General features: G+C 41.9%; 1 protein-coding gene across 1 annotated transcript in view; it reads right to left on the bottom strand.

Annotated features, from left to right (window-relative positions):
* The window catches only part of LOC127585746 (collagen alpha-3(VI) chain-like), a 48206-nt gene that overhangs the window by 21805 nt on the left and 12573 nt on the right, over positions 1-13828 (bottom strand). Inside the window, exon 3 of the mRNA XM_052043801.1 lies at positions 717-1319. Within this exon, the coding sequence (XP_051899761.1) occupies positions 717-1319 (603 nt within the window). The remainder of the gene's footprint in view (positions 1-716; positions 1320-13828) is intronic.

Raw genomic sequence — 13828 nt, 5'->3', positions numbered from 1 at the left:
AGGTGATAGTGGTGGGTGAGGAGAGTAAGGATTATCAGCCATCAATTTTCAGACAGCTAAGAATCTTCTTACTGAAGTAACCTGAAACACTTCCAAATAAAGTTATATCTTCCTGGCAAGCAGACTCTTTTCAAAATGACAGGAAGCATTACTACAAAAGAAAAATTCTGTGATTACTGCAAATCTGCTATATATGGCCTTATATGAGCTGAAAATGCTGCAGATGTTCAACAAATTGGGCAGATGCTAAGAGAGAGGAAAACACGGGCTACTGTTTCAATCCAGTGACTAATCTGAAGCATTAACGTTGTTTCTCTCTCTTCAGATGCCGCCTGATATGCTCAGCATTCACAATGTTTGCTGCCTGTATTGATGGATTCCTATGTTTGCTGCTCATAGAAAAATCATTCAAAACCTGAATAACACTGAGCAGCTATTAAGGTAGGTAGAACAAATTAATTAAAATATACACAAACAGACTCTTGGAATCTAGTTTTCATTTTTACATGCTCTGCAGATTACTTACAGTTCTGAGAAGACAGATTTTCTAATTGCTGAGATATTTAGCCTTGAACAGGTCAATATCCCTCCAACTTGAAATCTTGTGTACAAACAAAGCTGTTTTATTAGGAAGAAGGTAATCTATTTTGTTGAAGATGTTTGTATTACATCTGCAATTTAAAAAATAGTGCTTCGAAATATTGGAAGTTGCTCACCTTCTACCTTAGATTCTTGCACCTCGATCACCAGTTGTTTCTTGGCCACCAGTGAAAACAGAGGCATCAATTGTTCTCGCGTTGAAGCCATTCGTTGGAAATCAGGAACGAGCATAGTAAATGAAGGATCGGTAGCTATCATTTTGGCTTCAGCTGCATCAGCGCCTTTCACACCAATAACAAATGTAAAGGTGCCCTGCTTTTTTACTGAAAACACTCCACTCCTGACATCATCACTGGACCGTCTTGAAGTTACAAGGATCATTACCTGGGGAACATCCTCTGCCGCCCTGCTCCCAGCTGACGGAGTAAAGTGCTTGTCCATCAAAAACTGGAGGGCCAATCCAATGTTGGCTTCACCTCCACCTTTTTGCCGAATGTTTTTCATTGCTTTGAGCACCTCTGTTCTTGTGTGGTATGTATTTAAATAGAACTCAGTACTAGGGGTGTGGCTGTACTGTACCACGGCAATTTGGATGGCATTGGGGCCAATATTAAGATCTTCAATGAAGTTTGCAATGAAAGATTGTATGAACTGAAATTCAGCAGGTCTCACATTATTTGATCCATCAATTAGGAAAATTAGGTCAGCTGATTCTTGTGCTTTCAAGAGAAAGATAAATGAAAATAGATAAACATGTCAAGACAGGTAGTTCAAAACAAGGTTGCATTTATGCAGTATTGTTCATGCCCTCAGTTTAACCAAAAACAGCATATTGTGCACAATAAAGTTCATAAAGCCACTTAATGTAGGAAATCTAGGAAAATAACATAGGGGAATTCACCAGGTGTTATTCTGAAACCGGGGTAAATGACATCACTGAACTAGAACTAAGATTGAACAAGCAGAGAGAAGACAAAATGTCAAAAATGTATGGGTTATAAGAGGACCGAAGAATGAAGTAGTCAGGATTTCAATTGTGTTCAAACCCTAACGAAGAATAATTTAGTGCTGGGAGTTGGACAATTAAAGCTTGTCACAGATAAAGGGAGAAACTGTGTAGAATTGCAAGTTTGAGAGGGAAAGGAAGATAAATTCCAAGGGGACAATCCTGTGAGCATTGCTGATAAAAACAGGGAGAGAGCCAAGAACAACTGGGATATAACAATTCCGATGATAGAGACAAGCCAGATGTCAGGTTGTTTTTTTGTATCTCATTTAGAAAATTGTGCATTGTCCTGGACCAGCTTCCCTGTCATGGGAGAAGTATTCAAGTCTTGCAGGGAATAAGTCTTATACAGTTAGAATTTTTTGAGAATAAAAGGGCTGTGATCAAATTGAAACAAAAAACACTCAAATTGGTGAGGTAACAAGGAGTTGCATTTATTTCTAAGATTCTCATGAAACTACTTTCAGAGTACCAAAGTGTTACCATAACATATAATTACTCTTGATAACTTACTCAAATCAGGGGGCCATCTAGTGTTTAGTTAGCAATATGCAAGTACTGTCAAAAATAAGTACTTAATGTCATAGAGTCATGGAACAATACAGCACGGATACAGACCCTTCAGCCCAACCAGTCCATGCCAACCACAGTGCCCACCCAGCTTGTCCCAATTTCCTGTGTTCGGCCCATGTCCCTCTAAGCCCCACCCCTCCATGTACCTGTCCAAGTGCTTCTTCAATGATACTATTTACCTGCCTCAACCACTTCCTCTGGCAATTCATTCCATATACTCACTACCCTCTGCATGTAAAGGTTGCCCCCCAGGTTGCTTTTAAATCTTTCCCATCTCACCCTAAACCAATGCCTCTAGTTTTGGAGTCCCCTACCCTGGGGAAAAGACTGTTACCATCCACCTTATCTATGCCTCTTATAAATTTAAACACATCTATAAGGTCACCCCTCATTCTCCTGCATTCCAAGGAATAAAGACCTAGCCTGGCCAACCTCTTCCTATAACACAGGCCCTCTAGTCCTGGCAACATCCTCATAAATCTTCTCTGCACTCTTTCCAGTTTAATCACATCTTTCCTATAATAGGGTGACCAAAACTGTGCATAATACCCCAAGTGCAGCCTCACCAACAACTTATACAACTGCAAATAATGTCCCAACTTCTATGCTCAATGCCCTGACTTATGAAGGCCAGCATGCTAAGTGCCTTTTTCACCACCCTGTCTACCTGTGGCTCCACTTTCAATGAACTATGCACTTGTACTCCTAGGTCCCTCTGTTCCAATACACTTCCTAATGCCCTATCATTTATAGTATAAGTCGTACTCTGGTTTGACTCCAAAATGGATCACCTCACACTTATCTGCATAGAAATCCACTTGCCACTCTTCGGCCCACTTCCCGAACTAATCAAGATCCCCCTGTAATCTATGATAACCTTCTTCACTACCAACAACACCTCCTAATGTGTAGCATAAAATAGAGTCAGTAACAAAATGTGTATGGAGGTGTTCGAAGTCAGCTGGTGGAGCCATGAATTTGAAAGCTAAAGTAGTGGTCATTTCTTAAGTCAGAGGTAATAGCTCAAGAATTTAAAGTCATTGCATCAAGAAAGTCATTATAGAGGAAGGCAGAAGTAATTGGATGGTAAAGTAACATGCTGACGCCAGAAGAATGCTCCAGGGAGTGCAGCTGTGAACTGGTGATGGAGAATTTCTTAAAACGAGGAAATATATATGTATAATTAAAGTTTAATACAATGATGTACTGGAAAAAGACCAACATATGCATACTCTGCATACTAACTCACTACTGCATGTGAAAATGATCTTCACTGCAGCAATGAGTTAGCATGCATAGACTATGCAAGAAAAATGAGCTCAATTGATCCATTAGTAGATGGCATAAATTTGTAGACTGGAGATTGATAGAGAATCATGAATTCCCAAACATGTATTTATATTACTTTTCATACTTTTAAGCACAGGAATAAAGTCAAGTGAAAGCTTTGCAACAGCTTAATGTCAGACAAAATTAGGTAGGTGTTAATAGTCAGTGGAATAAGTGGACTTACACCATGCTTTGCAGTGAAAGTTCAGGAGAATACAGAAAACAATAAATTGAAGTTGGGAATAAATAGAGGTTCCATTCCATTTTGAAATATTTATTGGTGTATTTTAGCAGTTATTAAATATCAGAGAATTTCTAATTTTATGAGTATTCTTATGGCTTATCGAACATTTTTCTCCACTGAAGCTAGCTTGGATGCTTTTCCAGGAATACTGTATTGTGTTCTTTGTGTTTTTGACCAGTCATTATCTGTCAGCAGAGAAGTCACCATCAGATCAGTAACACCTAACATTTATATAGAGTTATCAGGAACAGGAATTGATGTTTCAAAACCATCTTAGCAGTTTATTTTACCTTGATCACTGTATCCAATAAGACAGTTATAAACCATTGCCCAGCCAGACTGAACCAGCTAAATGCATGGTGTTTCTTGTTAACTTTAAAATGCTGCTTCTAACATCTGTTATGAATCAAGAATCCAGTACTGAAAAGTGCAGCTTTCTAGTTATTTTCAATGTTTTTGACAGGTCCAAATGTCACTAGGTGGCAAACAATGAAAATAGGATTAGTGTTATTGGCTTCCCAAAGTGGAATACTTCAGGCACAGTGTTGTGATGCAGGAGATCTTAGAGGGGATTTCTTAGAAATATCAATTATGTCTTACATTGAAATATTCCCAGTAGCATCTGCTTTGTAACAATGGATCCAGCCTGGAGGACTGGGGTGGTGCAGCCGGATGATCCTTTCTCTTCAAGGTCTCACAATATTATCTGGAAGTGGTCTATGTGTAATGAGTCTGAAGCTTTCAATAACTCAAGAAGATAGGAGCAGGAGTAAGCCACCTGGCCCTCAGCTCTGCCCCACTATTCAATATGAACATGGCTGATCTGCCCCAGCCCTCAACTCCACTTCATGCCAGTTCCATATGTCCTTTGTTTCCCCAATCTTTCAGGAGATAATCTTCCCCTTTATTTGATCCAGCCTCCACAACTTTCCATTTGTAATTCAGTACTAAATCACAATTCTGTGGTATTATTGACTTGGGCAGGGTGAGAAGCAGTTACCCAATGAGGAAGGATAGAGCCATCCTCTCTGTTTGGGACAATGAGAGGAAACCTTATTGAAACATGTGAGATTTTAAGGGTGCACAGGAAGGAAAATGTTATAAAGATTTTTCTCCTGTTAGGGACAATATAGAGCTAGAGGGAATCTTGCTTCTTTCCTATTCAGTCCCTCGGGATTGAGGATGACTTGTTTCCACTCTGGTTTTGTGGGTTCTGAGGCAGCTGATGAAGTCAATGTGGGAAATGCAGACTGTCCTACAGACAGGGCAAGTGGTGGCTATCAGGGCAGGAGGCAGATAGTTTGTGAGGTGGTCCAGTCCTTCTCCAACTTGTACAAGGCTTTTTTGTGTGTTGCCGGTGCAGAGACTCAAGGCTCTCAATACTATCCCAACTGTTCCTTCTCCACTATGAACTGTCATGAGCCAGAGGTTCCCAGCAATCAGTGGGAGGTTGCATTCTTTCAAGGAGCCTTTGAACACATCTTTGAATCTTTTCTGCTGCCCTTCTGGATAAAGGCAGTGCTTGTAAGATAGGAATGAATAGGAATTTCTTTCCTGAGAGGGTTATGAATCTTTGGTGTTCTCCACTCCAGAAAACTATTAATGCTGAGTCATTAAATATAGCCAAGCCTAGGATGGATTTCTGGGCTATAAGGGAATCCAGGTTTATGAGGATCAGGCGTGAAAGTAGACCGAGGCCAAGGTCAGATCAGCTATGATCATGCTGAGCAGCAAAGTCAGCTTGTGAGGTCTTTTGGCCTGCTCCTGCTCCCATTTCCAATTTTGTGTTCTTATGCTGCATGGTCACAACAGCAGGTGGGTTACTATGGATTAGGTGCGTTACTGAGGTTTACATGGAAGGTTTACTGCTTGCCCAGCCTGACCTGAGAATATCTGATGATCCAGGAAGAGGGAGAGAAATTACCTTCACATATGATCTGGATTATGCCAGGCTCTGGGATCACCAGCAATCATCGGAGTAATGGCAAGAATGAAAGACGTGGCTATCTCTGATTTATAATGATAACAGAAGTTCCTGGAGCTGTTGGTTGAATAACCAAGACCACACTTCTTTTCCAAAAGTGCTGTTTCACTAATGTAGATTCTGTGGCTCTTTCTTGTCTTTTTATTGGCGAGTACAATACAATGAATATGTGTAAGTTTAAGAACTGTGTCCTCCATGTTGTATGACATTTGATACACTGTTGGGCCAGCCCATAATGGTTGAGTCTTGACTGCTTTCCATAAAGTGTACTTTATTGGTAACTCTATCCTTATTTCTTGCCTTAGTAAATGGCAACACAATCAAGTGTACAGTGTAGGCACTACGTTGGCACCAAGTGCATGGTGTTGCTGTTTGGGAGAGTAGCTGGGCAGTAATTAAGTGGGTGGTGATAGTGAACATTGCAGATATAAGAGGTCTCGATCTGTAGGTGAAATGAGCAGAGATGTTCTTGAGGGCAAAAAATGTTGTTGAAGTTTAGGGAGAGGAAATGGAACAGAAAAATATGGCCACACGCAAAAAGAGAAAGCTGATATCGTTCCTGGTGGTAGGACATGAGACATGTGGGAAGTTAGTGAGTTTACATTCACTGTGAACCATGGGCAAGGTCCCTGATGAGGGCATGAGAGAAGCCCTGAGGGACATTTTAACCCAGCATCTTCGGATATTTTCGAGAGTTAACAGTTTAGCAACTGGGACCAGAGGGGACAGTCAGCAAAAAAGTGCAATTTTCAGATCTTTTCTGGATCACGAGCTGCAGGATCCTTTAGTATGTGGGCTGGAAAATGAGAGAAGTCAAGCACTACTGACATGTGGGATCTAACGTCCGAAGGAGCGTGCAGAGTTGCCACCTGTTTGGAGATGTCACCAAAAACTGTAAAGCAGTTTTGAGCAGGGGGTGATTGTAAGGTGTAAGCAGGAAGTAAGCCCACAGAAATGGTAATGGCAGCAGGGTCATCTTCTTTACAACCAAGTCAAGTGGATGCTACAAGTGGCTTTGATGAGAAGCCAGAAGGTCATGTGATTGGCACAGACATATGGATACAAATGACAGAAGGCCTTGCCAGATATGTAATGAGAGCCACTGACTTCAAAATGCCTATTCTGATGGCCGGTGTTGGAATTATCACAGAATGGGGGCCACTGTACAGGGGTACATCTGCCTAAGCATTGTAACTGTTGGAAAAGTCGACAAATCCATTTGCCTTGGATGCAAGAGGGAAGGTTATGGAAGGGTCAAAAGAAAAAAAAAGCTGCAGATGATGGAAATCTGGAATAATCAGGAACCCGAACATTAACTCCATTTCTCTCACCACAATTGCTGCCTGATCTGCTGAGTATTTGCAACATTCTCTATTTTTGTGGAATAGTCCCACCGGGTACCATGCACATGGTGGTGAAAAGGTGGAATTTATTGCACATCTGAAGAGGAAGACAAAAAAAAAATTCAATAACATATTATTAACTGAGAATGCCTTGGTAAGTATCTATATTGACACTGCTACATCAGAATGTGTATAGGAAGCTCCTCAAGCACTATCCATTGAGGTGGAATAACATTTTGTTGCATACCCATGTGGGAGCAACTCTCCAATTTAAGAGACAAGTATACCGTGGGTTGTCAGTGGAGAAGGATGGGCCCAGTCACCTGTCATGGTTACGAGCTCGAGGTGTGGAGCAATGATCATGAGTATTGGTGGATTGATTTCCTCAGATTGAGGGACTGCGTGTTTGAGAGAATCACATTGTTGGGCAGTGAAGAGATCCAATAGCCACTCATCCTTTGTAGTGCACTGGCCTTCCCCAGACACAACATTGGTCAACAACTCTTGAAAGGTGTCAAGGAGTCTGTAGTTCACACTCATAGCCAGACCAGAATTACCAACGGCATTTCTCACAGAGTGGTCATAGTATGCAAGAGATCAAAAGCTACAGTTTCATTATCTGAGAAGGAGTGAGAAAAAAATAACAGGGCATGAGAGTGTGGATATAACAGACAGTTCTCTCCGTAAGGATAAGTGTGCTGATCAAGGTACAGTTATTGATAACCCAGCACCATTGCAATTGGAGCTTAATGATTGGTCATTTGAAGAACAATGTGATGGCTGGGCTGAAAGCCAAACTGAGCAGCTAATTGCAAGACCTTCCCAGAAGGAAGTATGCCAGAGTTGAGCCAATGCATGCAACAATTACATGCTAGAGAGATTAAAGGAAGGTTGAGTAATATAGAGCCAAGAGCTGTGATGAAATCACTTGGAATAATAATGTTCCCAGAAGTGGAGCTGCAGTGAGTTAGTAATATCAGTGAAGAATACACCTTTTGGGACATAAAGGGAATTTTGGGAGCATGTTTTCAATGTTGGGGGTTTGCGTTATTGGCTGGGTTTCTGCAGCAGGATCTGAACACATGTTTAGTTCACTACGGACAGCAAGTAAAGCACCTGCTGCAGAACAACAGCAGTGAGATACTTGGACAGGAGGTGTCCATTCCTGAAGTCTGCAGAGGCCACCATGATATGAAAAGACAAATCTGTGGAGAAAAAGATCATATGTGCCAGGAAGGTCAGCCACAGCAAGATGTCCCAAAATGCAGAGTTCAGAATAAGTTCAGAGTACCTTATGGTAGTGATTTAGTGTAGGAACAATGGGAATATTTGTAGTCCTCAACCAGAAGCGGTTTGGAGGAAGAGTCCATGATCAGTTTGGACATCACAAGGCAACTTGCTCCAAGGATTTCAGGACAATGGCTGTACCACTGCAAGGATCTTCAGTGAAGTGGAAGGCAGGAAGCTCAGCATGGGGTGCTAGTGAGATCATTTCATGTAAGTCGGAGAAAAGCACTACAGTGGATGGGACTGCTCAAGTCTTGGGAAAGAGTTTGGTGTTTACAGAGCTTCTATTGTTTACGGAGTTACTGATTAGGTAGATTCAGGTGTAGGTTGAGCTGGTTGACCCAAAGGAAGAGGATGTTGCACTGTGGAGGCAACTTGAGAGTTCAAAGATCCCATGAGTGATATTATACTGTGTCAGGACTTACTGATGTCAGCTCAACACAGTGCAGCCAAAGTGCAGCAGGAGAGGCTGAAAACAGTTATGGCCAAATTGTGAGTATTGGAAATAACCTAAAGAGGAAAGATCAGAGGGGAAGAGTCTAATTTCAACAGGGAAAGAGAAAGGGTTCAATCTCTGTGGGATATCAAGATGCAACATTGTGAGTAGAGGATGAAGATGAGGAGCTTGAGGAAGGCATCGAAGAAGAAAATGATAGTTGTGTTCATGGTATTTAAAACAAACTGGAATATAGTGTATAATGGAACTGCTGTAGTAGTTAACAAGTATTATTAGCATGTTAGAGTTTAGTGTTTAACAGTAGTTGACGTCTTGAAAATACGTTACCCAATTTTTTAATATTTATACATAGTTAATGCAATAATTGTGGTGGAAAGATTAGCATGAGTGAAGCTTGTTGAGAGACGTTATTTACAGAACCTATCTGTACTTATTGGTTGGTGCATTGCTGCAACTCATAGAGATGCTGCCTTACAGCTCCAGCCAGGTTCAATCCAGACCCCTGATGCTGTCTATGTGGAGTTTGCATGTTCTCCCTGTAACCACGTGGGTTTCCTCCCAGTGCTCTGTTTTCCACGCACACCTCAAAGATGTGTGAGTCAGTAGGTTAAATGGTCATTGTAAATTGCACCTAATTGTGTAGGTGAGTGGTAAAATCTGAGGGAAGTTGAGAAGAATGTAGGGAGAGAGAAGTAAGTGGGAATACTGTAGATTAATGTAAACTGGTGCTTGGTGGTTGGTGCGGTCTTGTGGTTTTAAGGGCCTGTTTCCATGCTGTATGGCTCTGTGACCATGGATGTTAGGAGAGCCTATCGTGAATTTTGCAGCAGGAAAGATAAAGAGACTGAGTGAATTCAGGTGTGGTTAAATGTATTACTATATGTATATATATGTAAATAGCTGATGGGTTTATTTTTTAAGTGTAGACAATATAGTGTAAATGTTTAAGTACTATGTGTACCATGTGATATGACATTGATAAACTACTGTTAAGGACAGAGAAATAAAAGACTGCAGATGCTGGAATCTAGATGAAAAAACACGATGATGCTGGAGGAACTCAGCAGGCCAGGCAGCATCTGTGGAGAAAAGCAGGTGGTCAACGTTTCGGATCAGGACCCTTCTTCAGGACTGAAGATAGGAAAAGGGGAAGCCCAATATATAGGAGGGCAAAGCAGAGCAGTGATAGGTGGACAAAAGAGGGGAGGCAGGGTGGGCAAAGGGTGGTGATAGGCAGATGCAGGGGAGGAGTGGGAAGCAGATCCACCAGGGGATGTCAAAGATAAGGAGGAAAAAAGGGGGGGGAGAAAAAAATAGGCTAAGAAAGGGAAGAAAAGAAGAGACATGGTGGGCGTGGAGGGTGTGGGGGTTACTTAATGTGGGAGAATTCAATGTTCATACCGCTAGGCTGCAAGGTTCCAAGACGGAAAATGAGGTGCTGTTCCTCCAGTTTGTGCTTGAAATTTTCCTGGCAGTGGAGGAGGCTTAGGACTGACATATCTGTGATGGAGTGGGAGGGGGATTTAAAGTGACTGGCAACGGGGAGATGCAGATCGCGGTTACAGACGGAGCGCAGGGGTTCTGTGAAACGATCACCTAGTTTGTGCTTAGTCTCACTAATGTAGAGGAGGCCACACTTGGAGCACCAAATGCAATCGATGATATTATGGGAGGTGCAGGTAGATCTCTGTCTCATCTGCTAATCTCTGTTAAGCATGTTTTGTTGGTAGCCCTATACTTGTTATTTAATGAACAGCAGCAGAAAAGAGTCAACGGACATTACAGTCAGACAGTTTTACACGTTGATAAGTTGGGTAACAAATCAGTGCATGGAATCATAACATGTTGTTAACTTCACATTGTTGGCTCTGGCCACTTATGCAGCTTTCTCCTTCCTGCTTCAGAACATGCACTCAGCACACAGTGCATCCTCACACTATCTTTTGAAACTCTGGTACTGAACATTTTATTAAACACATAGAACCATAGAACCATAGGACAATGCAGCACAATACAGACCCTTCGGCCCACCATGTTGTGCCGACCTTCAAACCACTCCTAAGACTCTCTAACCCCTTCCTCCCACATATCCCACGATCTTAAATTCCTCCATATGCTTATCTAACAATCTCTTGAACTTGACCAACATATCAGCCTCCACCACCACCCCAGGCAGCGCATTCCATGCACCAACCACTCTCTAAGTGAAAAACCTCCCTCTGACGTCTCCCTTGAACTTCCCACCCATTACCTTAAAGCCATGCCCTCTTGTATTGAGCATTGGTGCCCTGGGAAAGTGGCGCTGGCTGTTCACTCTATCTATTCCTCTTAATATTTTGTATACCTCTATCATGACTTTCCTCATCCTCCTTCTCTCCAATGAGTAAAGCCCTAGCTCCTTTAGTCTCTCCTCATAATCCGTACTCTCTAATCCAGGCAGCATCCTGGTAAATCTACTCTGCACCCTTTGCAACGCCTCCACATCCTTCCTATAATGAGGCGACCAGAACTGGACACAGTATTCTAAGTGTGGTCTAACCAGAGTTTTGTAAAGCTGCATCATTACTTCATGGTTCTTAAACTCGATCCCATGACTTATGAAAGCTAACATCCCATAAGCTTTCTTAACTACCCTATCCACCAGAGTGGCAACTTTCAGTGATCTGTGAATATGAACCCCCAGATCCCTCTGCTCCTCTACACTGCCCAGAATCCTGCCATTTACCTTGTATTCCGCCTTGGAGTTTGTCCCTCCAAAGTGTACCACCTCACACTTCTCTGGATTGAACTCCATCTGCCACTTCTCAGCCCAGCTCTGCATCCTATCAATATCCCTCTGTATGTTTTGACAGCCTTCCACACTATCCACAACACCACTGATCTTTGTGTCATCTGCAAACTTGCTAACCCAGCCTTCCACCCCTTCATCTAAGTCATTAATAAATATCACAAAAAGTAAAATGACATCATATATCATTTCTAGTCAGAACTTCTAAACTGAAAGGACTGAAATTTAGCAACAAACTATCTGCTGGAGGAACTCAGCAGGTCTGCATCAGGATTTCGACTTAAAATTTCGACAATTCCTTTCCTCCCACACATGCTGCTCGACCCACCGAGTTCCTCCAGCAGATTGTTTGTTGCTCCAGATTCCAGCACCTGCAGTCTCTTGTGTCTCCACTGAAATTTAGAAGTCTGGCTCCCACTTTTTTTATCAGAGCAAAGATATTCTCTCAGCATGAGGTGTCAAGAATAGCATGTCAATTACAGCAAAGATATCTGCATTTTTATGAGATAGCTGATGACGTATAAACAATGAATATATTACATTTTCTATTGTCCTGTAGAGTTTTATTTACACTTGTGTTGTCTACACAGACCTTTAAGCCCAAGTTTTTCAACTCAGTACCGATCATACAAATAAGGCATTCAAATGGATGCGAAAGCATAGATTTTCTGTTGTACCACTTTTCTGTTTTACAAAGGATCCTCACTTGTGAATTTTTGACTCACTTGTGAAGATTGTATGAGCTGATCTTGCACCAAGCTTTTTGGTACTAGTATTGGTTTATTGTTGTCACTTACCGAGATACAGTGAAAAGCTTTCTGCTGGTTTCTCTCCCGCCCAGCTGAAGGGGTCAATGTAAAGTTTATTCTGACCTAAATCCATTCAACTAAAGCTTTCAATCATTGAATGGCAGGCACAAACCTACCTCATCCTGTAGTTAAGAATCTCATGAAGGCTTTCTTAAATCACAGTACTGCCTGCTGGCATCAGCCTGGTAATGTTGATCCCCTCCTATATACCTCTGACCTTGGCAATGGCAGAAGTGGCTGCAAGAGGCAACCTGACGCAGCAGCATTCAATGATTCTTTATCTAGAGGTTTCAATAGTCTTCTGGTTGCTGACCTGGTTCACAGAAGAATGTTTACAAGTATTGCTAGGGATCTGCGATTTGGTGGAACTCAAGTCAGTCAACTCAACCTGATTTCCCCTTCCGGCTGTTCTGACATCTGGCCATAAGAGAGAAGACGACTTGTTCCAAAAGACAACTGCAGGGCAGGAGAAGCCTTGAGGACAGGGTATATTGAGGTTGTGGTCAGGAAAAAGAAGTCATATGTCGGGTATAGGTAGCTGGAGAATCAAATGAATCCCTTGAGGAGCATAAGAGATGTAGGAGTATACTTAAGGAAATTAGGAGGGCAAAAAGGGTACATTAGATATCCTTGGCAGATAAGGAAAAAGAGAATCCTGAAAGATTCTATAAGTACAGTATATTAAGAGCAAAAGGGTAACTAGGGAGAGAACCGGTCCCCTTAAGAATCAATGTGGTCATCTATGTGTGGAGCCACAGAGATGGACAATATTTCAGATGAATACTTCTCATCTGTATTTACCAAGGAGAATGTCATAGAAGCTACAGAATTCAGGAAAGAGAACAGTGAGGTCCTGAAAGATATCGGTATTATGAAAGAGGCGTTGGTGGCCTTGAGGCGCATAAAGGTGGATAAATCCCCAGGGCCCAACCAAGTGTATCCCATCCAAATGTACCATTACCCATTGCAGTGCCTTCTTTGTAAATAAAGTAGGCATTGAAAAGTGAGAAGGCCATCAAACAGAATGCAATCCAAATACCAATAAGCACCCTTTAACATGGTGATGCTTTTCCTACTTCCCTTTATTTTTGCCTCTGACTGAAAGAACACTTACATGAAAATGAATGGAAAATGACAACCCTGTGCAGAAACAACAGGGTTGTCATAGTGGGGGACTTTAACTTCCTCAGTATTGATTGGAACTTCCTTAATACAAGAAGCTTAGATGGGGTGGGATTTCTTTAGTGCATCCAAGAGGGGTTCTTGAGAAGTATGTGGAGAGTCTAACTAGAGGTAAGAACATGCGATATCTAGCTTTGGGAAATGAGCCAGGCCAGATGACAGACCTGATAGTGGGTGAGCATTTTGGGAATAGTGACCACAACTCATAATAAGATAGTTATGGGTA

The sequence above is a fragment of the Pristis pectinata genome, chromosome 1, assembly GCF_009764475.1.
Source record: "Pristis pectinata isolate sPriPec2 chromosome 1, sPriPec2.1.pri, whole genome shotgun sequence".
Lineage (NCBI taxonomy): Eukaryota > Metazoa > Chordata > Chondrichthyes > Rhinopristiformes > Pristidae > Pristis > Pristis pectinata.
The sequence above is the reverse complement of the archived record's forward strand: the minus strand, read 5'-3'. Positions and strand labels throughout refer to the sequence as shown.